This window comes from Bos grunniens, chromosome 1 (genome assembly GCF_055505025.1).
Source record: "Bos grunniens cultivar Pamir isolate PY7600 chromosome 1, Bosgru_T2T1.0, whole genome shotgun sequence".
Lineage (NCBI taxonomy): Eukaryota > Metazoa > Chordata > Mammalia > Artiodactyla > Bovidae > Bos > Bos grunniens.
Window position 1 is genome coordinate 11,477,501 of NC_141165.1, and position 16,299 is coordinate 11,493,799.

Sequence of the window (16,299 nt, forward strand, 5' to 3'; positions counted from 1 at the left end):
CTTCACTGACACAAAGTAAGGACAGAAAATGTAACAAAATGTGGTCTTTCAAAGAATCAGAAGTCTAATCTACAAGTGGAATTTGGGGTTATTATATCAAAGTAAGATACTATTGACACAAAAAATGAGAAATATAATCACAGAAAACAAATGATGTACAGATTTATATATAAGATCAAACCAGTCAATCCTAAAGGAAATCAACCCTTAATATTCATTGGAAGGACTGATGTTTAAGTTGAAGCTCCCGATACTTTGACCATCTGATGTGAAGAGTTGATTCACCGGAAAAGACTCTGATGCTGGGAAAGACTGAGGGCAGAAGGAGAAGGGGGTGATAGAGGATGAGATGGTTGGATGGCATCACCAACTCAATGGACATGAGTTTGAACAAATTCTGGGAGATAGTGAAGGACACGAAAGCTTGGCGTGCTGCAGTCCATGGGGTCGCAAAGAATCAGACACAACTTAGTGACTGAACAACAAGAAAGAAACAAACAAAAATCCCAAAAGAAAATATCTGTGATTGTCTATTCTTAATGGGACTAAAATATTTTCCTTATCACGTAAACTTTTTAGTATTTATGATATTATCAGTATGTAAAATTATACTCACATGACCAATTCTAGCACTAAGGACAAGTAACTGATAGAATCGCCTTTAAAAATTAGTCGCTGGCTTTAAAGGTATTCCTTGAAGTAACACAAAAGGATATTAAAAACTTTTGCCGAATAGATAAGGTACTAACACAGATCCCAACAGCCTGTCACTGCAATGTTGTGGCCATTAAGAGCTACAAACAGAACTCCTTTATACTCTACAGCCCTTACAGCCTCCTCCAACATTACATCTTCACACCTTCCTCCAACATGAATCATTAAAAAAAAAAAACACTACATCCTTTGTGTAAGGACACAGAGGCCTCTGTTGATCCCTAGACACCTCACAAACTACTGAGGACGTGATGCCAAAGTGCAGCATCAGGCAAGGCCCACCTCACTGAGAGCACCACTTCCTGTCCTGGCCAGCTGCGCTTCGGCCGACTCACGCACATGCATCATCTCGCTTTCTTTATTTTGCAGAAGGGTCTGTGGAAATAATAACAATTACAGTGGTAATAATGCCAAGAAAGTGTTACCATGGGAAAGGGTCCCCAGATCTCAAAGACACGAAATACCCTAATTAAATAAACCTGCAGTTTTAAATAGTATTAATAATACTCAGGACTTCCCCAGTGGCTCAGGAGGTAAAGAATCCACGGGCAATGCAGGAGACATGGGTTCGATCCCTGGTCAGGAAGATCCCCTGGAGGAGGAAATGGCAACCCAGTCTAGTGTTCTAGCCTGAAAAATCCCACGGACACAGGAGCCTGGCAAGTTATAGTCCACGGGGTTGCAAAGAATTGAATACAACTGAGCTACTAAATGTGCATGCTAGTCACAGTAACACTCAATTCGAAAATGTTCTCCTATTTAAGTGCTTTCTGTCTAAAGTAACTTATTAGTTTAGCTTTCAAAAACCAAAATGTTACTGCATTTTTCCACGTAACTCGTTTCAAAGCAATCACCAAAGAACGGCCACGTGTGCTCTCATGTGCCATCATCTATTCATCAAGGAAGAATTCCCGCCCAAAGGACAGCCAGTGTCAAGGACTGACCTAAAACTCCGCTGTCACTAAAGATTACAGTTGCAACCTTCAAGAGGAACAGGCATAAACGACATGACCCGTCAACTTCCTTTCACGAAGTGAGTTCACCCTTATCCAGGCTGCAACCACAGGCAATGCAGGAGTCTAAATTCCACCCACGTCAAGGCCGTCTATGAAGGTGATGTTCTCTTTACAACTGTGGTTGTCATCCACGCTACAGAGAGGTGGTTTTGGCTGTTTGCTTCAAGAGCACAATTACATTCAGATAAAAGAGAAGACATAACAGATTTTTTGCAATGCTGGAAGGAAGCAACTTTGTCCTGAAAACACCTCTGCTCGAATGCAGCCCGAAGTAGGGACAGGGTCCTAAGTCATGACATTTCCTCCTCAGTTTCCGCAACCAGGGAGGTGCCTCCCCTGCAATTTTACTCCAATAAGAATCCTTCACAAGACTGGACTTTGAAGGTGCAAACAAAAAGCAGAGTCTGGTGGGGGAGGGGAAGCAGATGACCTTCACTGGTCAAGGTGACTCCGATTCCCACTAAGATGTCCCAAAAGCTTCTCCCCACCTCCACACACACGTTAGAGCTGCCGGGGCCACCCTGTGGCAGAGCCCTGACAGCACGAAGTCCCTCTGGCTTCAGTAAGGAGGTGCCGTGTGTTTGGGGGGGGCCCGGGGGCCTGACTCCCCACAACTGCCGGTCCCTCCGGGGCCACAGCAATTCCACGACCGAATGGATGGAGGCAGGGGGTCTTCCTCACTTACTTTCAGATGGGCGTTCTCCTCCTGAAGCTCTTTGATGCTGGCAGCGGTGCTGTTGTCCTGCAGGCCTAATTTCCAGTTCAGATGCAGTATTTCTTCATTTTTATTTACTAAGTCATCTTTAAGATTTTCTAATTGTTCTTTTATGTCCGAAACCTTGCATTAAAGGAGGTAAGCATTAAAAGTTATCTAATATTCTAATTGACCTTAATAATTATTAAAATCACTTAAAACATTTAAAGCACATGCCAGAAAAAATTATTATCCCACAATCCACACAAGTGTTAAACTACAAAGCGAATATAGTTGTGACAAGCCCACAAACCGTGCCACGTGGACATCCTGCACACAGCAGGGAGGCCCCGGCAGACACACACGGCGAGGGAGTGCCCTGTGTAGTCCCCGCGCACCTCAGCCTCACGTTGCCTGAGAGCCCCCTGCATCGCCTCCAGCTGGGCTTCGGCACGGTCGGGACGACCGCCCTCGGGGGGCACCGGGCACTTGCCCTCGTCCAGTCTGGACTGCAGCGCGGACACCTGAAGCAGGTTACTCATCTGCTGCTCCTGTAATGCCTCTTTGTCCTATTTAAGTAAAAAAGGTTCATTTTAGGCAAGTGCCTCAGGAAACTGGGGGTCTCAAAACTGTTGTTTGCTGTTGCAGTGCAGATCACGCTCAGCCCTCCTGAGGCACACCTACGCACACCTGCACGTGCAGTCACAACACACAGACCCAGCCACGCTCCAGAGCCACACCTGCCTGGTGGAGGGCACAGCCCAAAGGGAGCCACCACACCCCCAAGATTCCCCTGGAAGGAGGTCATCCCAGTAACTATTCAGCACGGCACAAAAAGAATGTCTAAGCTGTTAGCATTTTTTTCCAAAAAATCAGAAACAACTTGCCAAAGAACAGGGCAATGGCTGACAACACCTCTGTACAATGAAGGTGAACAGCCCGTTAATAAGTTTCCAAGGAACATTTAACATGCGTAAAATATTAAGTGGGGAAGAAACATGCATTCAAAGTTCATGTGGTTCAACTCCATAGAAGAAATAAAGGCGTTTTCTACACCCATGGTCCCTACTAAGCTCAGCAGCTGTCTGCTGGAGTCAGGGGTAGAACTGCCCCCAGCAGGTAGAGCGAGCAGGCTGGTGACTGGGGCTGAGGGGCCTGAGCCAGAGGTCCCTTCACACTGCATGTCCTCAAGAGGGGTCTGCGCTTCCTCTAATGGTTCCCAGTGGTGTTTTCAAAAATGAACTCTCTTCCTGGAGGCAGTGTTTTCTCAGAGCCAAAACAATGATTCCAAAATAAAACTTCTCACCGAGTCTCAGAGACTTTCTGTGAAACTTCCAATGACACAAAATACAAGAAAGCTTGATTCCACGAACCAAATGCACAGAGGAAGTCAACGCTGACCAGGAGGCCCTCCTGCCCGCTCCACCCACCCCCAAAAACAGACCTGCTCACACTCATCTTACACCCTCAGACACAAGCCCTGGTACATCATAGACACAAAATTTCAAATTACAACGTGAAGAACTGTCACTGGAGGTATTTTCACTGGGGACTGACAAATTCATAACTGAAAAACTAAAATAATTATAACTAGGCTCTATGTGTGTAATACAACAAGCTTTCTAAACCTGAAATCTTGAACCTGCTTGTAATTAATTACTAAGAATAAACTCAGAGTACCTGAGAGACAAAGGAGTGCTAATAAAAATCGGTACAAACTGCGACCACTCTAAACGCGACACCGTGACTGATAGTAAGCAGTGGGGCCTCCTGAGCCACGAGAGCCGTGGCTGCGCCCTGACGTTTGTCAGCAGCCCCTCCGGCCACACCCGGTCTGTGTCACTGAGGTGACTCTGGGGAAGCCTCCGGGTCACCGACGGTTGGGGACTGGTTGCCAGGGCAGTCGACCACATGACTGAAGGTCAGAGCTGCCGGTGTCATCCTGACCTCCGGGAGGGGAGATGGGCTGAAGGTTGACCCCGTCTCACAGGCTGTGCCATGAGGCCTCCACCAAGCAGCGCTCTCCCGAACACCTGGCCTCCGCAGAGCCTCCACCCGGCGGCTCCCGACCTGGATCCTTTTACAGTAACCTGGAGGTTAGCAAGTGAAGTGCTGGAGTTCCGTGAGCTGCTCTAGCAGATCTGAACCCCAAGAGGGGGTCCCGGGCCCCTCAGATTCATACAGGCTGACCCTGAGGTGGACGTCTGGGGGCGGGGGTGCGGCCGTGGGGCTGAGCCCCAAGCTGTGAGGTCTGGCGCCACCTCCGGGTGGACAGTGTCAGAGCCGAGCTGCAGGGCAGGACACCCAGCTGGGGTCACTGGGGCCGAGGGGCCCCACACGCTTGGCAACTGTGTCCACAGCACAGGGAACATACAGCAGAGGGTCGAGGCCAGGGGCAGAGGAAGCCCAGCCCAGCAGCTAGGGCCCGCAGGCACCTCCGCCAGCGGCAGCCCTCGCCGTGCTCACCTGCTGCAGGGCCCGCACGGCTCTCCGCTGTGTCTCCAGCTCTTCTTGGAGCTGCAGCAGTTTTCTCGTGGTGCTGGCATTCGTCTCCTCCAGACGCCTGATCTCCTCTCCCTGAATTAGTACTTGTCTGTCTACCAATTCTTTCTTTAGAATCAATTCATTAAGTCCATCTGATTTTTCTCTCAATTTTTCTTCTAACAATTCAACCTAAAACCACAAAAAATACTTCAGAAACAATAGTTTTTAAAAAATGCCCCACCTTCCAAGTTAAAAAGTACAACACAACTGTGAGAAAACTGACCTGGCTGCACAGTGAAGCGAAAGAACATGACAGAATTCTCCATAAAAAGACAAGAATAACAGCACAGAATTTGTTAGTAAAATAAAATGAATTTTGATAGTAAGGAATGGAAAGCCACTGAGCAGCAGGAAAAGAACCAAGCACAGATACATCAAGTATCTGTGTCAAGTGCGGGCGGAGCGCAAAGGCTACACCTATGCTCCAACTTCCCAGGTGGCTCAGCGGTAAAGAATTTGCCTGCTAATGCAGGAGACGTAGGTTCGATCCCTGGGTCAGGAAGACCCCCTGGAGAAGGGAATGGCAACCCACTCCAGTATTCTTGCCTGGAGAATACCACAGACAGAGAAGCCTGGTGGGCTACAGTCCCTGGTGTTGCAAAGAACTGGACACAACTTTATAGCTAAACAACAATGCTCTGACTGCACGACAGCATGGAGATGACAAAATACGGACAGAGTGTGGATTAGTGGGTGCAAGGGGTGGGCACTGTCTCCTGTCTGCAAGTCTGCACCTCAGTGGGACTTCTGCAGGATATCATCACAGGGGAACTGGGTCTTATTTCTTACAACAGCAAGTGAATCCATAATTATCTCAAAATAAGTTTAATTTTTAGAAAGAACAAACCACCACAGTGACCTTGGACAGGAAAAAGCAGACAAATCTGGACCAAACAAAATGAAGTAAGAAAAGCAAGCCAGAGACAGCCCTGTGCACCAACCCCCCCCCGTCTGGTCATGCAGCAGTCAGGTGAGGAGCAGCAGCACCAAGGGTGCGGACAGATGGACAGACACAGACAAGCTCGGAGCACCTGTACCTCCTTATCCAGCTGTGCCCGCTGTCGTTTTCATGTACATGGAAGGCAAAAATGTCATTAATGATAAAGCTTACAAGCATCGTAGAGAACAGCTCCCCCAGGCTGGGCCGGCAGGGGCGAGGGTAGGCTCACTTACGTGGCTGTTACGGAGGCCGGGGGACCGCGGCCGGGCCGCCTGGCGGAGCTGCTCCTCCAGCCTCTGGATCTCCTGCTGGAAGTCCTCCCGCTCCCGCTCCCGCTCCACTGCCTGCTCCTGTCACGAGGGGCGGCCTATTCACATGTATCCCAGCGTCTCCACTGCCCATAGTGACACCACCACCCTCTGAAGCAGGAGGGGAGGACAGGGGACTGGGCGAAGGGCCCCTCTTCTCAGGCACCTCGTACAACGGAGCCACGAGAAGGGGTGCAGCTTCCAGGGGGGACCCAGGGTGGCTTCTGAGACGTGGGCAGAGAGAAAGAGCAGACACATGGGGCCACTGGACACCACCCCGGACCAGGGCAACACCCAAGACACACATCAGCTGAGCTCAAGTCCACCCCGACGTTGGCACAGACGTGGCTTAACAACCTGGAAGGAAGCTCACGCCGTGAAGATGACCTCTGGCGATGCAAACGTTATCGCTCAAGACTTACGTCCATGAACTGGCGCTGGCGGCGCAGGTGCTGGTCCAGGGAGTCAATCTGCTGCCTCAGGGCGGCAAGCTCCTCGGCCTGCCGGGCACATGCCTGCTGATGAGACAGCTGCTCCTCCAGCTCGGCCTCCAGAAACCGCATCTGGGAGAGCAGGGACGCACGGTCCTTATCCGCCTGCCTCCTGGCCTCCGACTGCTCCTGGGTGAGTGACTCCACTTCCCTCCGCAGAGCTGAAGATGCAGAACAGAGGGCAGGGAGCCGCTCAGGGTGCACGTCCAGCAGACACAGGATGCTAGCACGGCAGAGACGAGCACACACCTGCCCTGGCAGCCTGAGACCCACCCCACCTGGCCAGAGCAGGGGGCTCCTCCCACCCCCTCCCTGCCGGGCCAGAGCAGGGGGCAGAGGGCTCCCCCAGTCCCCTCCCCACCATGGGCCGTGACCTGGCGGAGGATGACAGCTGCTTCAGCCGCCTTGACCTGTCAGACCCTGAGCCCACAACCTGCCGAACAAGCCACAGTTCAGCCAGAACCCACTGGAAATAAAATGAGAACTTCCATGCGCATGAGAAGAGGGGCTGGGGATTATGTATTTCAAATAAAAAATTGGCTAAAATAAAAAATTCTAAAGCCTGAGGAGAAAATACATCTTGGGTGTCCCCAAATGATGTTATCAGGTAATTTTCTAGGAATTATGCCTTCACATATACTCTCCAACATGGAAATATAAAATGTGACTTAAGACCTCCACCCGAGAGAATATCAGCCCAGCTGGAAGGTTCCCACTGACCCGCTGAACTTACAGGCAGCCCACGTACCAGGGTGACGTGTCCTGAGGAAAAGGCTGAGCCATCAGCAAAGTTACAGCTGACCTAACGTTGACGGGTGGCAAGGCCACGGGCCAAGGGAACGGGCAGGTTAATGAGCAGCTTTTCAAATGGGGTCTCCCTCAGATGGACCCCAAGGTGCTGGTACCAACCAGAAACTGTTAAATCCCTAAATCTGCATCTACAGTTCACCAGCATTCAGAAGTTAGCTATTTTGGTTTATATAAATGTCAGTCTTTTGTGACAAACTGTCATCCCCACTGACACAGCATTCTCAGTAAGTTTTTATGTTAACGATGTAGCAATGATGGCAAACGGGATGAACATGCAGTTAGAATAATGCCATTCACAGCTGGGGAGATGCAGCGACGGTCAGCGTTGCCTGGCCAGCCACCCAGAGAGGACCTGCCTGTGCCAGGGCCACTCGACCTTGATGGGGCCACTCGACCTTCATGCAAGTAGGGCAGAGGGCAGGTGTCCATAGAGCCGTTACAGCCAAGCCAACGGCCGACTCCAGGGCCACAGGCCACACAGGGCCCCCAGCCCAGGACACGGATGGAGACAGGGCTCCTACAGCTCAGGGACTGCACTGGGGGCCCTGAGACGCCTGACCACGTCTCTGTAAGAACACTGAAGATCTAAGCTCCCTTTTATGTAGCGGTCTGCCACAAAAGCTCTTAAGTATTTTTACTCTTTAGTAAAAACTTGGCAAAACCTGATGCAAACATAGAGCCGATCACACAGAAATCACTCATTTGCTTCTACAAACCTGAATCCTCATGTGCTACAGAAACAGGAATGCCTATAAACAAAAACATACAGCACCTTCAGAGCTGCAAAGAGGAAGGCTGGTGACTTAGGATATGAAACTCAGAAGTAAGGGAAGGGGACTGTGGCAGGAGATGCCACAGCCTCGGACAAACCTCTGAAACATGTGCTTCAAGACACCACTGCTCTGGTCAGAATGTCATTTCGGGCCCCAGAATTCACAGGCTGGCGTTTAGGGTGATGAGGTCCCGAGGGTGAAGCGTCATGACGGGTGAGAGCCTTTATTATGAAAGGGGCCCCACAGAGCTCCTGCCCCACTTGCACGTGGACCCAGAGAGAAAGCGTGTCACCAGAAGGTGACCGTCCCAGTGCTCCAGGACCGTGGGGCGGGGGGGAGGTAACGTCTGCAGCGCCCGGCCTCTGGATGGACTAAGGCCACTGCCAGCCCCCATGTGGCAGCAGGTCCCAGCTCCCAGGGGCTTCGGTGCTGACTTTTAAAGACAACAAAGACAAATACACAGGATAGATGGCATCTCCCTGAAGGCGACCACAAAACACTGCAAACTGTATGTCTTCCTACCTAAGGTTAACGTTAGTCACTTTTCTGGTAATTTTATTTGTTAACGTTTATTTACTTGACTGCATCAGGTCTTAGTTGTGGCATGTGGGATCTAGTTCCCTGACCAGAGATCGAACCTGGGCCCCCTGCATTGGGAGCGCAGGGTCTTAGCCACTGAACAACCAGGTAACTTTAAATGAAATTTTTAGGTAGCCGTTTATCTTGTGAAATGTGAAATAAACAGGACTCTCCAAGTCGGGGGCTCCAACATGGAGCTGGGGTCTCCAGGAGTGGGCTTCACACACGTCCCCACCAAGGAGGCAGTGGACTTCAGACTGGGGCAAATGCAGAGATCCCAGGACTCAGCAAGGACTCGCGCCTTTCCCCCATGACAGCCTCAGTGCTCAGGGTCAGGGATCAGCCCAGACTGGCTCCTGCCCCCAGCCCCACTGAACAGGCTCTGCAGGCAAACCGCCTTCCTCACCCTTAAAGCCTCGCCTGTCACTATTCCCTCTCAAGACCCGAATCTGTGTGCTCCAAACTTCAATCCTCTGATCCCAAATAAGCACTTTCAGCTCCGAGGACGTGGATGCACGATTGCACACAGGCGGGCGACCTCCTGGCCAGGTGACCTGGCCCCAGAGTCGGTTGGCAGCCCTTCCTCCGAGAGCAGCCCCCCACCCTCACGCAGCATGAAAAGCCCCCTGCTCCGGGCTGTGCCCGCCTCCTCACCAGCCTCCCTCTCTCGGGCATCCGCAGCCAGGGCCTCCGTCTGGCTGCACAGCGCAGCGTTCTCCTCCCGCAGCTCTGCCTGCCGCCGCACCGCCCGCTGCAGCTGCTGCCTCAGGCCCTCCAGTTCGCCCACCAGGCCCCGCTCGCTTGCCTCCTTCTGGCCCAGCGCCTCCTGCAGGCCGGCTTTCTCCTCCTTGAAGCCCTCGATGATGCCTGCAAACCACGCGGGGGTGGGGGTGGGGATGGGGGCAGGCAGGCTGAGTGCCCCGTTCGCACAGGGACCTACAGGGCCACCTGCCCTGAGGTGCTCCCCTCCCCACACCTCTAGGAAGGGCACTGGAGCCTCTCAGCCCAGCCTCTTTCCTCCTGGGGCTCTGCTGCTAACACCCTCAGGGCCGCGCTCACCCTCTGCTTTGTGCAGCTCCAGTGCCAGCTGGGCCTTGGCCTTGCTCTCTGCCTCCAGCTGCTCCAGCAGCTCCTGGTGCTTCCTCACCACCTGTGCTGTCTCCTCATTCTTACAGCTGAATTCCTTCTCAAAACGAGAATGGATCTGACGCGCTTCCTCCAGCTGTGAAACACATTGGAAAGTAGAAGCTCTCCTCGTGTAGGATTTTGGTGAAATGGTAAACATCACATGAGGAACAACGATTCTGATGCCCGATATTATGTCAGTTACTAACGAAGCAACAAGTTTTCAATAGACGAAAGTTCCACACATGCAAACACAGACAACGCTGCACGAACACACCGTTTGTGACCGTCAGCCCCAAGGGTGCTGCATGGAACATGGACAGGGAGCCTGGCACACAAGCAGGGACGGGCCACCTGGTAACCACAGGTGGAGGACAGGAAGGCTCCCGGGCCGTCACCACAGTAAGCAGGGGACCTGACACATCTGCATGGCCTGTGACATCCCCTCCTCCCAGCATGGCCACCATGGAGGCCCTCGCCCACAACACCCTGCCTGCTGGGACCCCAGCCTCCCTTTCCTCCCAAGCTACCCTGGTGGGCATATCCAGGCTGAGGATCTAAATCAAAACGCCTACCCGCAGCTGTCCTTGCAGAGAGCTCAGCACCTGGCCTGGGCTGCCCAGTCTCCTCCTGTATATCACCAACTCCGACCCTTCCAGACCCAGCCTCTAAGGAAACCTGTCAGCTTTTCCTTGAAAACAGCCCCCAAAGCTGCCAGTTCTCATGCCCTGCTGAGGGCCCATGTCCAAGTGCTCAGCCACCTCTGCCCCTTCCTGCAGCCGATGGCCCTTGGGCAGCCCCACTGACCCCAACCTCATCAGGGGTCCATCCTCCCCTCCAGTCACTGCCCCCTGCCAGCTCCCACCTCCCCACGGCCCACCCACCTCCCCAAGCCCACGCTGCTTCCCCTGATATGCCTATGTGCCCTCTGCAGAGCAGACAGTGAGGGGGCAAGATTTCTGAGGTGCAAGCAAGGCCCCCACAGACTGCCCGCATGCTTGGATGTAGGGCCATGGGCCAGGTCAGAACTGCACACCGGTTGCCCTCCCGGGAGATGCTCGCACATGGGGATAGTCAAAAGCACCTGGCTACTTATCACCAGACGCTGCCCCACTCTGTCTGGTTTCTTAGAGAAGACGGGACAAAGCCAGAGAAGACACATCCGAGGTTGACACTGCTGTTCTGCCTGCATCCACATGTCCATGTTCCTGAGATGTCAACAGTGACATTTCACTTGAAATTGCTTGTTTTTTAACAGGGCAACTTTGGGAAAAGGGTCTCTATTGTTTTCCATGTTTTGTTAATTGTCTGAAACATTCTAAAAGGTTAACAAAAACATCCCAATGTTCAGTAATAATCTTGAAACAAAATTTTATCCCATTTGGAATTAAACTAGCATGTGAGGTACAGCAAGAGGCTGAACACACAGGGTCTAAACTAAGTGCACCAAGGTTGTCTTTTCATTCATAGCAAGCCTACTTCCTCAAGGATTTTGGCTCAGAGAAGACTTCTGTTTGAGGAAAGCACGTGGTTGAATGTGGCTGCCAGTAACAGGGTCAGGACGACACCCACCTGCACATCTGCTGGAGAACAGAATGCTGACAGCACAGCGCCTGCAGGCCCCTGGGGTCGGTGCAGGCCCCTGGGGTCGGACAGCTCTGCCATCCCTCACTCCGCCTAGCACCCTTCTCTGCAGGGGGAGCTGAAGCCCGTGTCTTCTTACCTGCCTGGCCGAGTCCAGGACCATCTCCAGGAGGCCATCCACCGCCAGGCCCAGGCTCTGGAAGACCCTCCTGACAGGCTGCTCACAGTCCAGCGTGCGCTCTGGGCTCAGGAAGAAGCTCTCACACACGTGACTGCTGATCTCAGCCACCGATGATGTCTCTGCACACTCCGCCACCGTGCCGTCTGGCTCCAGGGAGGCCACATCGAGCCCCGCCCACATGTCGTCCAGCGCAGGGTCTGCAAGCGAATACATACAAGGGCTGTGCTGCAAGACACCCACAGGGAGCTGGGCTGGGGCCTCGGTGCAGGGCTGTCAAGGCTCACCTGTAGGGGGGCTCTGGCCCCCCGGCTGTGTGGTGGGCGGGCTCCTGTCCTCCAGGCAAAGCCCCACACGCTCACCAATGCGGCTCTTCAAGGCAATGGCAGTCTGGAGCGTCTCCCCAAACAGACCCAGCAGCCGCCTCAGGGTATCCTGGAGAGCTCTCCTGGGGAGGTGGGGGGCACAGGGTAGCGTCAGCCGAGACCAGTCCCGCCTGACCCACACGCAAGCAGCGTGATTGTGATCAAGGCACTCTTCTGGAGGCCACGTCCAGCTTGCCAGCTCTGGGTAGGTGCCCCAAGTAGCACAGGGGCTTCTCCCAGAACCTCCCTCTCAGCCGCTCCCCATTCTGCCCCCAACGTGACTGTGTAAGCCCAGCCCATCACTGTGGCGCAGTCCTGCTGGCTCTCAGGAGACACCTGTTCAGAAGTTAGAAGTCAGCCCTAACCCATGACCCATAAGCGTGGGAAGGCAGGCTCCCCAGCTTTCACTGGGGCCATAAGAACCACGGAGTTCAGGGTGTCTGGTTCTCTTAGGGTGGAATCCGGTCTCTGAGCTACAGCCCCCGGACTGTCAGGGGCATGGGGACCCTGCCTAGGGTGTGGCCTCAGGGGCCCCGAGACATCAGGGATTGTTCCCCAACCTGTTCACGACTCACAGCTTCACAGGAAGCTGACTACCCAGACCTGTAACATCCCACCTGCAGCCCCCTCACCCAACCACAAGTCAGCTGCAAACAGCGGGCAAGGTCCTCACGGAGACGATGAAACGATAGATGAACGAGAGATCAAGCCCATGTGAGGCGCACCGGCACAGCAGCCCCGCCGCCCCACCTGCTCTCCTCTGACCCTCAGGGCTGTGTGCACGGCAGCACCGCAGCCCTGAGGAGGAGGGTCTGGGGGCGGCAGGGACCCCAGAGCAGCAGGACCATAAGATACCAGCAGGGTCAGGCTGAGGGACACACAAAGAGGCACAGAGAGGCCAGCCTGAAAGCTGCATCTCCTGGGCAATGCTGAGGCAGTGGCCCGACAGACAGAGACAAACGTAACTGAGCGGCCCCTGGCCCACTCCAGACACACACGAGAAGCAGATCCAAGACTGCCTGGCGTCGGGTGGGATGGGGCCATCAGTGCCTACAGTGCAGCATCACATCCTGTAAACTGGCAACACGTGAAGGGCTGGCAAAGCGAGGTGAGGGTATGCAGGTGACAACTCAGCGCCTATCTTGCGGTTTAAGACCTCCCTGGACGGGAGAACCATGAGGCACAGGATCCCATCTGTAGATGCCAACCAACATGCACTCCAGCCATGAGGCAGGGGCGGCCACTGACCTCTCGCCATGGGACAGGTCGACGTCGGACTTGAGCATCGCTATGAGAGCGGTGCCCTCCTGGTTCTCCCGTTCCCGCCTCTCCTGAAGTTTCTCCAGTTCGGAATGGCGCTCCTCTACCTCTCGATTTAAGGATAAAATCTGGTCTTTCAGCTGTTGAAGAAAAATTGTCAAAAGCCTCAGTTAGAACAATTTAGTTAAAAATAAGTTTCTGTAAGGAACTTTCTTCATCTAAGAGCAGCTCTGTGGGTTGAGGGGATGCCAGCATGGGGCCCATCAGGTACACAAAACGCAGGTCTGAGGACAAAGAGGGTGTGATTTTGAAACCAATTAACTGAAGAAGACAAAACAAATAGTAAACAGTTTCAATACTGCACATGGAGGGAACTTAGGAATAAGTGCAGCTCTTATAACCATGTCCCTGGTCAGGATGGACTAGGACACGTGGGTCACAGGAAAAATAAAGAAAATGGAATAAATGGACAAAGAATGGCAAGTTTTAAGATGGCAAACAATGACCAAATGGACAAAACAGACACTGAAGGGAGCTGCGCTGCTGCATGTGGCACGTGCGCCTGCACAGCCTGAGGCCAGCGCGGCCCGGTGCCAGCATGCGGGAGGCGGGCAGCCTGCGGCGCTGCAGCTGTGGCTGCGGCCAGGTGCAGGCACTGAGCCCACGGACAGCAGACCTTCTCTCTGCTGGTCCCCTTCCTCCTCAGCATTTCCATCAGCTCCTCCTCCACTTACGATGGGGTTACACCCCTGGTGGCTCAGTGGTGAAGAACCTGCCTTAAAATGCACAAGACACAGGTTTGACTCCTGCATCAGGAAGATCCCCTGGGGGAGGAAATGGCAACCCACTCCAGCGTTCTTGCCTGGGAAATTCCACGGACAGAGAAGCTTGGTGGGCTACAGTCCATGGGGCTGCAGAGTCAGACACAGCTTAGCGACTAAACCACAACAACAAACCCACGGTAAACTGTGAACATCACAAGTCAAAATGCATTTACCACACTTGCCAATGGAAAATCTCGCTGCCATGTCAGTGAACAAAGCATGTTGCAGCCACCCAGCCACAGCTGCCCTAACAGTGAGCCCTGAAGGGACTCAGGATGGTAAAGCACCGGCAGTGGCTCCGGGAGATGAGGTGCAGATCACAGGACTGGCTTCGGTGAGCCCGCACTCTGCATCTTCCCACACATAGACAAGCACAAAGTTCCTTAACTTGAGATGTCCAGTTTTTCTTAATTAACAGCAATCTTTTGAAAGGGAAAAGCAGAGCGGTTTCTTGGTCCAGAATGGCTGTCAGCACGTCGGTCATTCACCTTTGTGACCATGTGGCTGATGGGGGGCTATGGCTGCCCTGTCTAGCATCACAGGAGAGTGCTGGACTGCACAGAACTAGCCCCGGAAAAGATGAAAACCCAAATTCAAAATTCTAAGTACGGTTTCCATTGAACACGTATTGCTTTCACGCCATTGTGAGGTAAAAAATTCCTAAGTCAAACGATTGCAAGTCAGAGACTGTGTGTATTCAATAAGCATTAACCTTAACAAAAGATACGCAAGACTTCTAGGAGAAAACTATAAAATTCAGTGGCAGAAATTAACAAAATCAAATAGAAAGAGATATTCCAGAATCTCAGAATGCCTGTGTTGCACGGATGCCCTTGTCCCTAAAGGCATGTAGAGGTCGGTGCGTTTCAGCCAGCCGCAGCAGGAGACTGACTGAATAGAAGGGCTGGCACAGATGGGCTCCCCCATGTGCGGCCCCTAGACCTTCACGGCAGCTGCACTGGGCACCCAGCCTGACCAGAGGAGACTAGGAGGGAAGCCAGGGGCTGCCCACATGCACGGGCTTGCTGGCCCCCATCCACTGGACCACAGGCAGGGCAAGGACACGGCACACAGGTTTCAGGTCAGTGTCCACAGGAAAAACTCAACTCCCTTCCTCATCTCCTCCCAGGTGGAATAAAAAGACGAATTATAAAATAGCCTCAAGATTTCTTCAGCAAGGCACAAAAAGCCTAACCCTGAAGGGAAGAAAAGTAGTAAATTCAGCAATCAAGAACATTCATTCATCCAAAGATGACAAAAGGGGGGGGAAAAACTCACAAATCAGAATACAGAAGTACAAAAAAACTTCCCTAAATCATTTAAGAAAAGGACAAACAATTGTTTCAAATAGAAAAAATGGCCAAAAATACAAAAAGGTGTTTCATAGAAAGGGAAACAAGTAGACCACAAGCCTGGTAACAGACACTCAACCTTATCAGTAAACTAAGACCATGAGACACCATTCTGCTGCCACAGAACTGGCAAATGTTACACAGTAAGAGGGCTCCCGGTGAAGATGTGCGGTGACAGGAGCGCGGGCGCGGGCCTGGCGGGCCGCCCCTCCTGGGGCGGCTCGGTCTTCGCCCCCCACCACGCCCCGCCCATCAAGCTCCTACCCCGCTTTGTAAAGGCAGATCACTATATGTATTTCACAATTTCTCTCTTAATTCAGAATTTAATATTTCTTTTTAGACTGTACTAGTACTTTTGTTAGGATTGTTACTGTTTTTGGTCCTTGAGTTATAAAATTGCAGAGGTTGTGAATGATGTAATCTCTAACCCTATTTTGCCCATGAGCCATGTTTAGTATTTTTTACAGAATGAGAAGTTTTTTTTAAGAATGCATATAATGTATCAGCAGAAATGCCTGGTACACTGAGGAACCAGCTCAAGAAATGCTTTGAAAGGCTCTTTCTTCCTGAGACTTCCCCCTTCGTCTAAGTCCTGGGGCCCTCCATGCTTGGCGGCAACCCCCCACACCTCCTCCTCCTCAGGGCTGGGCTCCCAGCACTGGGGTGGGGGGTGGAGTGTCTGCAGCTGAAACATGCCCTTGACCTGCGACTGATACCCTGAATCTCGCTGTGGGTAATTTTT

At 52.5% G+C, this 16,299-nt stretch overlaps 1 protein-coding gene across 15 annotated transcripts in view; it reads right to left on the minus strand.

Annotated features, from left to right (window-relative positions):
• Positions 1–16,299, minus strand: part of PCNT (pericentrin) — a 105,136-nt gene that overhangs the window by 46,222 nt on the left and 42,615 nt on the right. For 6 of the 15 annotated variants that reach the window (XM_086315703.1, XM_086416865.1, XM_086315623.1 and 3 more), the window contains 13 exons: positions 13,370–13,521; positions 12,044–12,204; positions 11,718–11,956; positions 9,929–10,091; positions 9,524–9,736; positions 8,234–8,266; positions 6,639–6,868; positions 6,142–6,258; positions 6,006–6,026; positions 4,891–5,097; positions 2,823–2,993; positions 2,416–2,568; positions 997–1,089 (listed from right to left, as the gene is read on the minus strand). In XM_086315703.1, the coding sequence (XP_086171829.1) occupies positions 997–1,089; positions 2,416–2,568; positions 2,823–2,993; positions 4,891–5,097; positions 6,006–6,026; positions 6,142–6,258; positions 6,639–6,868; positions 8,234–8,266; positions 9,524–9,736; positions 9,929–10,091; positions 11,718–11,956; positions 12,044–12,204; positions 13,370–13,521 (1,953 nt within the window). Of the gene's footprint in view, positions 1–996; positions 1,090–1,658; positions 1,799–2,415; positions 2,569–2,822; positions 2,994–4,890; positions 5,098–6,005; positions 6,027–6,141; positions 6,259–6,638; positions 6,869–8,233; positions 8,267–9,523; positions 9,737–9,928; positions 10,092–11,717; positions 11,957–12,043; positions 12,205–13,369; positions 13,522–16,299 lie in introns of those variants that run through there. The other 9 variants (XM_086315785.1, XM_086315529.1, XM_086416956.1 and 6 more) reach the window with 4 other exon arrangements.